Source organism: Balaenoptera physalus (assembly GCF_965194825.1).
Source record: "Balaenoptera physalus genome assembly, chromosome: 12".
Lineage (NCBI taxonomy): Eukaryota > Metazoa > Chordata > Mammalia > Artiodactyla > Balaenopteridae > Balaenoptera > Balaenoptera physalus.
In genome coordinates this window covers 61609190-61623009 of record NC_138897.1, presented here as the reverse complement: position 1 = coordinate 61623009, position 13820 = coordinate 61609190, and the positions used below count along the sequence as shown (strand labels likewise).

General features: G+C 36.5%; 1 protein-coding gene across 1 annotated transcript in view; it reads left to right on the top strand.

The window, feature by feature from the left end:
* MYOM1 (myomesin 1) overlaps positions 1–13820 on the top strand; it is a 137905-nt gene that overhangs the window by 14629 nt on the left and 109456 nt on the right. Inside the window, exon 3 of the mRNA XM_082418586.1 lies at positions 12164–12304. Coding sequence (XP_082274712.1) covers positions 12164–12304 — 141 coding nt within the window. The remainder of the gene's footprint in view (positions 1–12163; positions 12305–13820) is intronic.

The following is a 13820-nucleotide window of genomic DNA, read 5'->3' as shown; positions in this document are numbered from 1 at the left end:
CCCCAGACAGAAATTGTCTCCAAGCCTGTGAATTCAACTTTTGTTTGCTCTAATCTTTCTGCTTATCTGCCTGCCTTCCTTCTGTCCTTCCATCCTTTCTTCCATGATTGACATAATTCAACACATCAGGCCTGGTAGCATTTACTCCCCTACTATATGGTAAAGCTCTCAGAAAACAAGAGTCTTTTTTTAATTTTAATTAATTAATTTTATTTTATTATTTATTTTTGGCTGCATTGGGTCTTCGTTGCTGCGCGCGGGCTTTCTCTAGTTGCGGGAGAGCGGGGGCTACACTTCGCCATGGTGCGCAGGCTTCTCATTGTGGTGGCTTCTCTTGTTGCGGAGCATGGGCTCTAGGCTTCAGTAGTTGTGGCTTCAGTAGTTGTGGGCTTCAGTAGTTGTGGCTCACAGGCTCTAGAGCACAGGCTCAGTAGTTGTGGCGCACAGGCTTTGTTGCTCTGTGACATATGGGATCTTCCCGGACCAGGGCTCGAACCTGTGTCCCCTGCATTGGCAAGCAGATTCTTAACCATTGCGCCACCACAGAAGTCCTAACAAGAGTCATTAATTTATCTAATTTATCTTCATATCCCCCTCCCACCCCGGCTTCAAGCACGCTATTGTGCACACAGTGGATACTAAATAAGTTTTCTGTTGAATAAATGAAATTATTACAGAAAGTTAAGGCTTTCTGTTTGAAGTGAACCTTCTTTTGCACATTCTAAAATATCAGCTGAGTTGTGTGCTAAGTTTATGTTTAACATTACAGGAAACTACTCTTTTCCAAAGCAGCTATACCATTTTACATTCACATACTAAGGTACAAGGATTCCAGTTTATCCACATTAGTTATTTTCTGTCTTATTTTTTATAGCCATTCTTTTTGGTGTGTAGTGGGGTCTCATTGTGGTTTTAACTTGTGCTTACTTAATGGCTAACGATGTTGACCATCTTTTTAATGTGCGTGGTAGCCATTTGTGTATCTTCTTTGGTGAAATGCCTGCTCAAATCTTTTGCCCATTTTTAAATTGGATTTTTTTCTGCTTATTATTGAATCATTAGAGTTATTTAAATATTTTACATACAATTCCTTTATTAATGTTTGCAAATATTTTCTCTCATTCTGTGACTTGTCTTTTCATTCTTCTAACAGTGTCCTTCAAAGACCAGAACTTTTACATTTGATGAAGTTCAGTTCATCACTTTCTTTCCTTTTTTAATCATGCTTTTAATGTTATATCTAAGAACTCTTTGACTAACTCAACATCATAAAGAATTTCTCTTATCTTCTGAGTTTTATAATTTTACTTTACATTTAGAAATAATCCATTTTGAGTTAATTTTTTGTATGTGATGTTGAGTAAAGTTCTAAATCCATCCCTTCACTTATGGATATACAATTGTCCCAGCACCATTTGTTGAAAAGACTATCCTTTCCCCCTTAAATTCCTTAGCACCTTTATCAAAATTTAACTGCCCATAAGTAAAAAGGTTTATATATGGACTCTCAATTCTGTTGCATGGATCTGTATGCCTGTCCTTATGCCAGCACCACACTTTCTTAATTATTATTGCTTTATAAAGAGTTTTGAAATTGGTAGATGTAAGTTCTCAAACTTAGTTCCTCTTCTACAAAAAAAAATCTTGCCTGTGTAATTCCTTCATATTCCCATATAAATTTTAAGATCACCTTGCTAATTTCTACAAAGAGAAAAGTCTGCTGGCAATATGATAAGAATTATGTTGAAACTGTAAATCAATTTTGAAAAATGTGTGTGTTTTAACAATGTTGACTCTTTCAATCCATGAACATGGGATATTTGTTTATTTAGATTTTGTTTCACTTATCATAATAATGTTTTGTAATTTTCAGTGTAGAAGTGTTATACTTCTATGTTAAAGTTATTCCTAAATATTTTATTCTTTTTGATAGTATTGTGAATGGAGTTATCTTAATTTTATTTTTGCATTGTTCATTGCTAGTAAACAGAAGTATAATTGATTTTTGTGTTTTGATTCTGTATCCTGTTACCTTGCTGAACTCATTTATTAGTAGTAGCATTTGTGTGTGTGTGCATGTGTGTGTGTTTGTATTCCTTAGCATTTTTTACATGTAGGATTATATCATGCATAACTAAAGGTAGACTTGCTTTCCAATTTTTTCAATTTTTTTTTTTACTAATTGCCTTGGCTATTCTTCAGTATAATGTGAACTTCAGTACAATGTTGAAGAGAAGTGGCAAGAGCAAATATCACACCCTTGTTCCCTTACTGTCTTAGGAAGAAAGGATTTAATTTTTTACTATTAGATATGATACTTGCTCTAGATTTTTCATAGATGGTCTTTATCAGATTGAGGAACTTCCCTTCTACTCCTCTTTTGTTGAGAGTTTTTAACATGAAGGTTGAAGTGATAATTTTTTTTTGTTTTTTATTCTATTAATATGGTATATTACACTGATTGATTTTCAATTGTTAAATCGACCTTGCATTCCTGGTATAAATACCACTTGGCTATATGTTGCTGGATTCAGTTTACTAATATTTTGTGAAGGATTTTTGTACCTGTGTTCTTGAAGGCTATTGGTCTGTGGTTTTTTTTTGTTTATTATAATGTTTTTGTTTGGCTTTGATATCAGGTAATACTGGCCTTATAGAATAAGTTGGGAAGTGTTCCCTTCTCTTCTGTTTTTGAAAATATATGGAAATGATGTGTTTGTTTTTTCTTTACATATTCCATGGAATTCATCTGTGAAAACATATGGGCCTGGGCTTTTCATTGTGCAAAGATTTTAAATTATTAATTCAGTTTCTTTACTTGTTATTGATCTGTTCTGATTTTTAATTTCTTCTTGAGTTAGTTTTTCTAGTTTGAATCTTTATGAGAATTTTTCCATTTCATTTAAGTTATCTAAATTTTTGGCATAAGTGCATTTATCATACTTCCTTGTGAGCCTTTTAATTTATGTGGGGTTGGTAATGGTCTCCTCTTTTATTCTTGTTCTTGATAATTTGTGTCTTCTCTCTTTCTTCATGGTTAATCTAGTGTAAGGTTTGTCAATTTTCTTGATCTTTTCAATGAACCAACTTTTGTTTCACTGATTTTATCTGTTGTTGTTCTGTTTTCTATTTTATTGATTTCCTCCCTAATCTTTATTATATCTACCTTCTACTTGCTTCATATTTAATTTTTTTCTAACTTACAATGAAAGCTTAAGTTATTAATTTGAGACTTTTCTTCTTTTCTAATATAGACACTTAAAGCTATAAACTTACCTCTAATAACTGCTTTAGCTTTATCCCATAAATTTTAATATGTTGTGTTTTTGTTTTCATGTAGTTCAAAATACTTTCTAATTTCCCTTGTGATTTCTTTTCCCTTGTGGGTAATTTAGAAGTATGTTGTTAGTTTCCTGATATATGAGGATTTTCTAAATTTCTTACTGTTGTAGATTCTTACTTAATTTTTCTGTTATCAGAGAATATATTTTGTATGGTTTAAATTCATTTAAATGGATTGAGATTGTTTTGTGAGTTAGCATATAAATTCTCCTGGAGAATGTTTAAAAGAATATGTACTTTTTTGTCATTGGGTAAAGTATTCTAGAAAGGTCAGTTGCATCAAGTTGATTGATAGTGTTATTCTAGTCTCCTATGTCCTTGCTGATTTTTGTCTAGTTGTTCTATCAGTTATTGAAAGTGGGGTATTGAAATCTCCAGCTATTTTCAATTTTCTATTTTTTCTTTCAATTCTGTCATTTTTTGCTTCATATATTTTAGGGCTCTGTTGGCAGGTGCATGTTCATTTATAATTGTTATATTTTTTTGAGGAATTGACCTTCCTATCATTATGAAATGTCCCTCTTTGTCTCTAGTAATATTTCCTAGTTAAAAGTATATTTTGTTTGATATTAATATAGCCACTCCAGCTCCTTATGGTTATTATTTGCATGGTATATCTTTTTCATCCTTTTACTTTAACAATATGTGTCTTTGAATTTAGAATGTGGCTCTTGTAGCAGCATATAGTTGGATTTTTAAAAATTCATTCTGACAATCTCTGCTGTTCCTTGGAGTTTTTAATCCATTCACATTTAATAAAATTACTGCTATGGTTGGACTTATGTTTACCAGTTTTGTTATTTTTTTCTGCATATCTCATATCTCTTTTGTTCATTTGTTTCTCCTTTACTGCCTTGTTTTGTGTTAAATAGATATTTTTAGCGTACCGTTTAATTCCTTTCTTTCTTGACTCTATTTTTTTATTATTTTCTTAAGGGATTGCTTTAGAAATTATAATATACATATTAACTAATCAAAATCTACTTCAGATTTATATTAACTTCATACCAGTAAAATTTAGAAACTTTGCTCCAATATAGTTCCATTTCCTCCCTTATCCTTTGTACTATTATCATATGCCTTACAACTGTATATGTTATAAACCCAACAGTGCAGTGTGATAAGTATTGTTTTGTGTAATCTTATGTCTTTCAAAGAATTTAAGAAAATAGAAATATATGTATGCTTATATATTTAACCAGTTATTTACTTCCTGGTGCTCTTTATTTTTTGGTGTGGATTCAAATTACTGTCTGGTGTCATTTCCTTTAAACCTGAGGGATTTGCTTTACCATTTCTTGTAAGACAGGTCTGCTAGCAATGGATTCTCTCGGTCTTTGTCTGGCAGTGTCTTTGTTTTCAGTTTTGAGTAATAGTTTTGCTGGATATAGAATTCTTGATTTACTTTTTCCCCCAGCACTTAAATATGTCATACGAATGCCTGTGGGTTGTATCATTTCTGATGTGAAGTCAGTCATTAATACATTGTTCTCTTGTATGTGATGAATCATTTTACTCTTGGTGCTTTGAAGTTTTCTTTCTGACTTTTGCTTTCAACAGTTTGACTATATATGATATATCTACACGTGTATCTCTTTGTGAGTATCATACTTGGGTTTGTTGAGTATCTTGGATCCATAGATTAATATTTTCATCAAGTTTGGGGAATTTTAGTCCATTATTTCTTCAAATATATTTTCCTACCTTTTCTCTCTCTCTCCTCTTTCCAGTACTACCATGACTCATATATTGGTATGTTTAATGTTGTCTAACAGATCTCTGAGGCTTTAAAATTTTTTCTTCATTCTTTTTCTGTTTTTTTTTTTTAGGTTAGATAATTTCTATCTTCAGATTCACTGACTTTTTTTATTCTTCTATATAGAATCTGTTGAGTCCCTTTAATAAATTTTTCATTTAAGTCATTGTACTTTTAAACTCCAAAATATGCATTTGCTTCTATTTTATAATTCCTATCTCTTTGTTGACATTCTCTCTTTTTTTTTTTTTTTTAATAAATTTATTTATTTATTTATTTTTGCTGTGTTGGGTCTTCGTTTCTGTGCGAGGGCTTCCTCTAGTTGCGGCGAGCGGGGGCCACTCTTCATCGCGGCGCGCGGGCCTCTCACTATCGCGGCCTCTCTTATTGCGGAGCACAGGCTCCAGACGCGCAGGCTCAGTAGTTGTGGCTCACGGGCCTAGTTGCTCTGCGGCATGTAGGATCTTCCCAGACCAGGGCTCGAACCCGTGTCCCCCTGCATTAGCAGGCAGATTCTCAACCACTGCGCCACCAGGGAAGCCCGACATTCTCTCTTTTTGGGTCATTATTATAATACTTTCCTTTAATTCTTTAAACATGGTTTCCTTTATTGGCCTTTGAACATATTTCTTATTACTGCTTTGAAGTCTTTGTTTGCTAAGTCCAACATCAGGGTGCACCTGGAGACATTTTTTATTTACTGATTTTTTTTCTGCTGGTATGTGTCACACTTTCCTATTTCTTGTCATGTTTCATAATTTTTGTTGTAATTGAAAATGGGACATGTTGGGGGCTTCCCTGGTGGCACAGTGGTTAAGAATCTGCCTGCCAACACAGGGGACAAAGGTTCAATCCCTGGCCTGGGAAGATCCCACATGCCACGGAACAACTAAGCCCGTGTGCCACAACTACTGAGCCTGTGCTCTAGAGCCTGTGAGCCACAGCTACTGAAGCCCACATGCCTAGAGCCCGGGCTCCGCAACAGGAAAAGCCACTGCAATAAGAAGCCCGTGTACCACAGCAAAGAGTATCCCCTGCTCGCCGCAGCTAGAGAAAACCCACACATAGCAACAAAGACCCAGCACAGCCAAAAAAAAAAAAAAAAAGAAAATGGGACCTGTTAGATAATATACTGTAGTAATTCTGGATTCTGAATTTTCCCCTAAATGTGTTGTTGCTCTGTTTTGTTTTTGTTTAATTACTTGCCTAAACACATTTATAGAATCTGTTTACCTAGCACTGTGTTACTGCTGATGTCTCTGTTTAGTTTTTTTAAAAAATTGTCATTCTCATTTTTAAGCCTGAATTCATAGGGATCACCTTGTATTTGCATAGATTAATGGCCAATCAATGAATGGTCAGACACTGTGCTCAAATATCTCAAGACAGTAAAGGTTCCGTCTTCTGGCAATAGATCTGTGTGTGTGTTGGGGAGAACATTTGAAGTTCAGGTAATTTTAAAGTATGTATGCCCTGGATTTGCTTACCTCTAGACTCTCTTGTGTCTCCTCTGCACATGTACACAGGTTTACAGTTAACCAATGATGTGTGGATAACCTGAGCCCTCTCCAGTTTTTTTCTATTCAGGCACATGGAGAGCTTATGAAGGCCCCCATGGTGGTCTTTTTTTTTTTTTGGCTGCGTTGGTCTTTGTTGCTGTGTGCAGGCTTTCTCTGGTTGCGGCGAGTGGGGCTACTCTTTGTTGTGGTGTGTGGGCTTCTCATTGCAGTGGCTTGTCTTTGCTGTGGAGCACGGGCTCTAGGCGTGCGGACGTCAGTAGTTGTAGCACACGGGCTCAGTAGTTGTGGCATGTGGGCTCTAGAGCACAGGCTCAGTAGTTGTGGCACACGGGCTTAGTTGCTCTGCGGCATGTGGGATTCCCGGACCAGGGCTCGAACCCATGTCCCCTGCATTGGCAGGTGGATTCTTAACCACTGCGCCACCAGGGAAGTCCCCCCATGGTGGTCTTATTTTTCAAATCTTCCTGTTAAATTTCAGGCTGACCTGCCAGTCTGCTGCTTGCTCCAACTGTGACTGCATCCTGTGATTGATTGAGCTGCTGGTCTTCCCTTGTTTGTTTGCCACTTAGATGGCTCGTGTTACTCACAATGTTGCTGGTTGTGGAGGTTTATCATGCTCTGCTCCAAGTCAAGTCAACCCCTCTGGCAGTGAACATTATGATTTTCTCACCTTTTCCCACCTTGGTAGAACTACCTTATGGACTGAGCTGGGGGGTAGGGGGTGGAGAAAGACTAGGCAAGAATGTCACACAGACTTTCACTTATTCATACCTGAAGTTCAGTATCTTTTTATGAATAAGCACTTGTCAGTGTAGTGTATGCCTTTGGCTGATTTTCAGAGCCCTGAACGGGTTGGTTTTGACAATTGTATCCAGTTTTATCATTGCTTTTTGGGGAGAGAAACTGCTGAACTACTCACTCCACCATACTAGAAGTCCCACCTCTGCATTGGTCATTTTTATTAGCTCCTCAGCTGATTCTGATGGCAAGTCAGGGTTGAGAATCACTGAGATAGGGTATGATTACAGGAGGATGAATCTTGATTTCACTTCATTCAATAAGTTTATTGAACACTATCAGGCAGTGCACACAGTACTGAGTATACAAAGGTAACTTAGGCCATCCCCCTCCTTGAATAGTCATAGGCAATGGGAAAGATAGGGAAACCAATAATACAATATAACCGTAAGCATATAGGGATGCGTGTCTACAGCCGATCATTTTTTCTGAAACATGCTGATAGGTTGTCATAATTTTTTTAGAAAGTAATATAGCCATTAAGTAGATCCATACTTAACATAAGTGTGAATAAAGTTACTCATCCTGGGGAACTAGGACAACATAACTTTAAAGAACTAGCATTTTACTTCATGTAAAGTTTAATGAGTTTTTTAATGCTTTATTTTTCATTGGACTGTGATGATTTCATAACCTCAATTGATGTGAATAAATTCAGGAATAGCAAATCAACATCAGAGTCATTATGGGCAGTGTGACATGGTGTTGTGGTTTCCAAAGTGGGGAATCCATGAAGGCAAGCCATGGAAGTGTAGGAAGAAATATGAGCACTTCTGTATTTTTTAAAAAGTCAAATTTGGCCCGTAAAATTTTTCTGTTGATTGAATTTCATAAAGTGAGAATATTTATACAGCAGTATATGTGTAGAATTTATAAATAAACAGGTATATACAGGTGGCATGCCCCCAATATTTTTGGATTGAGAGGACTCAGTCACAAAAGTTAGAGACCACTGCTGTAGTGGAAAGAACACTAACCTAGGTGGATGCTAGTCCTAGTTCACCTACCAACTTGCTGGGCAAGTTACAAAGATATTCCAGGTCTTCCACATCTATAAAATGAGTGTGGTATAAATATCCCTGAGATCTCTTCCAGTTCTGTGATTCTATACGTAGTTTTGTTCTTGCTATTCCTGTTAAGAATAATTATGAAGTTGTAAGAGCAGAAGCTCATGTTGTTTTTGTTGTTGTTTGTATTTGAACTGGATGGAGGTGCAAGTCTATTTCTGAGTCCCTGGGACATTTCCAGAAAGAGCTTTCTGTACCTGGGCTACATCCCTTCTCTGTGGTGCTGCTGGTCATAGGTGTGATGATGTCATACACACCATGATACTTCTTTAAATTCTGCTAACTTTAGACATATTAAGAGGACATACCACAATTAGTAGCAGAGTACAGGTAGATGTACCTAGACACAGTTACAGACACATGGGTGCACCCATGCACACGCAAATCAATCCTTACATATAGCTTAGTTTCCCTGCCTTCATAACTTGAAGTTCAGAAAGATTCAAGATTTAAGACATAAAGAACATTAAATTTAGGGGTTTTTAAAAAATTTTTTATTTATTTTTGGGTGCGTTGGGTCTTTGTCGCCACACGTGGGCTTTCTCTAGTTGCTGCGAGCGGGGTCTACTCTTCGTTGCGATGCACGGGCTTCTCAATGCGGTGGCTTCTCTTGTTGCGGAGCACGGGCTCTGAGCGCATGGGCTTCAGCGGTTGCAGCATGTGGGCTCAGTAGTTGTGGTGCGCCGGCTCTAGAGCATAGGCTCAGTAGTTGTGGCACACGGGTTTAGTTGCTCTGCGGCACGTGGGATCTTCCTGGACCAGGGGTTGAACCCGTGTCCCCTGCATTGACAGGCGGATTCTTAACCATTGTGCCACCAGGGAAGTCCCGTTAAATATAGTTTTAATAGTTAAAAGACCCACATTGATCCATACATATCAAGTTAAGTGTCTACTCAAAAACTGACTTATAAGACAGAGTATTATTTTCAAAATTTAGATACCACTAAAAACCCAAGAGGTTAGCAAGCCCTTATTTAGCTCTTTGATGTAACTTCAAAGAAATTTAAATTAAAAAAAAGAAATTTAAGTTTTACATATCTATTGAACTCCTCTAAAAACATTATTTGACTTTAAAATTCAATAGAATAAGATGTTAGACTTCAGTGTTCCTGGGTCATAACAAAATAGACATGGCTTTCCTTCAAATAATTAGTTACACTGATTATTGCATAGTCAGTTCCTTAAAACTTTGTTTCTCTGATTTAGTTTTGTTTGTTAACTTCGATAAATGACTTAGCATTACCAAATAGTCTGTTGGCACAGTATTTTAACATCTAATCCTTCACACACTCTTTTTTTGTTAGGATTCAAAAGCTTGAAGAAACTTTAGAGAGCATAACAAGTGTTTGATATTTTCTAAATACTTTGGATTTTCTAAATAATACTATATAATATATGATTTTCTAAATAATACTATATAATATATAAAATCATAATGCTTTTTTTGAAGCCTTTTGTTCCAAATGAAATATTGTGTGAAACTGATGATAGTACCATGAATCTTTACCATAAAGTTTAACTATTAAAAATCATCTGCTGTGATTTACTTGTGAGAATGGAATAATCACATTCTGGCACATTCTATGTAATAAGTGAATCATTTTAAAGGTTTATCTTAAAGGGAAAATGACAGAAAAAAAGGAACAACAGTACAAGAAAAAGAATGACAAATCACAGCTGTTTTGATATAAATAAACATTGAAAATATGAGCTCATGAGAATATGACTGCAGATAGTAGAATGAAAGTAAAAAGTAAAAAGAGCAAAAACAGAAAAACAGAAGAAAAATTAGAAAATGCAAATGTTCTATAAATAGAAAAAAATGAAACAGACTCCATAATTAATTTTATTTTGTATAGTAATGGAATTAAAGGAGTGAAGGAAAATACCACTTTAAACTTAGAACTGTATTAGCACAGCCTGTACTTTGTAACCTGCTAGGGGTATAGAATGCAATCATTTTGCTGCTGCCTGGAACAGCCAGCCAGGAACAAATTTCACTAAGCCTTCCAATTGGTAACCAATCCACAATTTTGAATTCAAGATTCTAACCTTTGGCATTAATGCTGATCATAGAATAAGAGCTAGATATTCACCCTAGGGGAGGGGGTAGTTAGTGGGAGAGGAAAAGGTTTGCCATTTCTGTGCTACAACTCCACTCCAGGAATTAAAGACAGTAGCCCACCCTATACTCTCAGGCTACCTTTGCACCCCCTGTACTTCCTAGAAGCCCTGCAGGTCTGTGCTACTTGCTTAGCAGGGGATAGGATTATTTGCATTATTATGTATCCATTTTGTACTCTGTATATGTACTGTCTTCTTTTGATTTAGATAATCTCTTTGCTTTTGCTAATGCTTTTTAAAGACTGGGAAACGATCAAGGTTTGGACACTTTGGAAGGTTTTGCTGTTTTAACTGGGCAGCTGGCTTTTTCCATGCCACACCACTCACATGCTTCACTTTGTCTTCAAATTTTCTCTACACCAGGGACCTTTTTAATATTAACTTTTAATTTTAGAATCAGTTCAAGTCTGTAGAAAAGTTACAAGGATAGTACAGAGAGTTCCTGTACAGCTTCCTATGGTGAGTATCTTTCATTACAATGTAGACGAGAGGCTTTTAGCCTGAGCCCATGGAGTGTTCACAGAGTCCATGAACTTCTGAAATTTATGCCAAATTCTATACATTTGAAAGAAAATGCACGTCATTTCATTCAAGAACTATATAGATTAAGATTGTCCTTTTAATTTCATCAACTCTTTTCTCTAGGTGCAATCTCTGCTGTCATGTTTTCCACTCTGCTAACACAGTTTTTGGTTTATTAGAACAATAACTACCTCCAAGTGTACACTCGCACCAATGTGCATGGGTGGGTGGATTTTTGTGTGCAACAGCACTAACAAAGGGTTCTTTATCAAACCTGTAACTTTCCAAGTCACTCTATGCTGTGTGTTCACAGAAAGTATATTAACTCTATTGTTTGATGAACTCAGTGTCCTTTCAGACGGAGTCTGTCTACACTACATAAAGGCCTCAAGTTGAACCTAGAGGCCCTGCATCAGAATTGCCTGGGCTGCCAATACAGAAAATCTGCTTTTGTATCAATCCCCTGAAAGCATTTGGATACACAATGTATCCAAACCATTTATGTAGACCACCTAAATTTCCAACATTAACTTAACAGCAAAGGGTATTTGGAACTATTACCAAAGCACTGCCGCTTTCCCTCGAAATTTTAAGGGGGAAAAAGCCATGAAATTTGACATAAATACACTACCATGTGTAAAATAGATAGCTAGTGGGAACCTGCTGTATAGCACAGGGAGCTCAGCTCGGTGCTCTGTGATGGCCTACTTGGGTGGGATGGTGGTGGGGGGAGGGAGGTCCAAGAGGGAGGGGATGTGTGTATGCATATGGCTGATTCACTTCACTGTGCAGAAACTAACACAACATTGTAAAGCAGTTATACTGCAATTTAAAAAAATTGCTATAGACCTGTTTTTCTCTTGTGTCTAGATAGAGTGTATTATATGAGGGCATTCTCACGCTAGCTCTAAAGATAAAAGATGATTATAACATTAGCCGTCTAGGACTCTGTGAAACATCCCCAAACTTAAAACTTCCTTTTATAAGCATTTTTTAAAATTATCGACTAACATTAGCATGTTTTTTTTTTTCAGACTTACAGATTCCAGTCTGATGTTAGAAGATTATTCATCCAAGTTGAGCCCCCAAACAAAGAGAGCCAAGAAAAGCCTTCTCTCTGGAGAGAAGAAAGAAAATCTGCCAAGTGACTACATGGTGCCCATTTTCTCAGGACGGTATGTACGGATTCTCTCCCTGGATCTGATTATTAGAAAGTGGAGAGTAAATGTTGTCAGGTAGTAATAATAATAGCAGCTGTCATTTATTGAGCACTTACTATGTACTGGTTGAGAAAGGTCTGTGGAACCTCAGAACCATGCACGGAGGGAGATGTGTTCATTGTAAAAATGTTTGCCATCACATAGGATGGCTATATGACAAAAGAGAATGATCAGCAGCTTATTTCTAATTATGTAACTAGTTGAAATGAGAAGCCCAGTATTGGATGCTAGTGTTTGGACACTATATATAGTCACTATGTTTAGAGTAGAAAGAAAGGTTAAAACTATAAAATATCGGGTGAACTAAAAGAAAAAAATCAGATGATATGTTTAGGTAGATTGGTTGCCAGTGTGGTTTTAATTATTATTCATTATGAAGAAAAAAAGCCTTAGATAACGTAGACTAAGTAAAAGAATTGCACCATAACTTGAATGTCTGGCTTATGTTTGTTAAATGTAAAATAGATTACTATTTATTTTGAGGTAAAGTTCAAACAAAATAATCACTAAATCACCAGTTTGTGTAATGCCAAATTTCTGTTTATAATATAAACATTTTTTTGAATGATAATATATACAAAGGAATCTTGAAAGGAGACTTGTCCAAGAAACCAACTTAAAGTTTAACAGGAACTTTCTGAGTCTTCCCTGTTTATTTTCCTTTGAATGGAGAATTATTCACAGAGCTAAGATGGTTCAGAATGAAGTCGTCTTCTCCGGGCAAATGCTCTCAGGAAAATCACTAGGCAATAATGCAGGTGTGATTTTGCGTGACCTACCTCTGTTTCCCTCCATTTTTTCTTCCCACTGCTTTCTGATGGTTCCTTTCTGAATTGTTTCAGAAGCTAATGTCATAATTGCTCTGAACCTACTTAGGAAGGTAAGGGGATAAACAATATTCTATTTTTAGCTTTTTATTTTATATCTTTGACTTTTTTTTATATCTGATTTTTTAAAGTGAACTTTCCAGACAAACGTGCTTATATTGTTAAGTATGCTTGCCCAGAATCAGCCTCTTCACAGTTGGTTTAATGACACTCATATTCCTTTTAGGAGATGGCTAGGTTAGAGAAGTGAAATATTTTATTTTCTGTTTTTTTCTCACTCTGTTTTTAAAAAAATCATTTAAAAATCATGTCAGCTTAGCGTTAACCTACATGGCATGCCTCTCCACCTGTGTGGGCACGAAGTGAAGCTGCTCACTCTCACCATCTTCTCCCTGCCTTTTCCCAACCAAACCATTTTGTCCCCTCCAGGCCAGTCTCAAGAAATGATCATTTAGGGCTTCCCTGGTGGCGCAGTGGTTGAGAATCTGCCTGCCAATGCAGGGAACATGGGTTCGATCCCTGGTCCGGGAAGATCCCACATGCTGCAGAGCAACTAAGCCCCTTGTGCTACAACTACTGAGCCTGTGCTCTAGAGCCCACGAGCCACAACCACTGAGCCCGTGTGCTGCAACTACTGAAGCCCG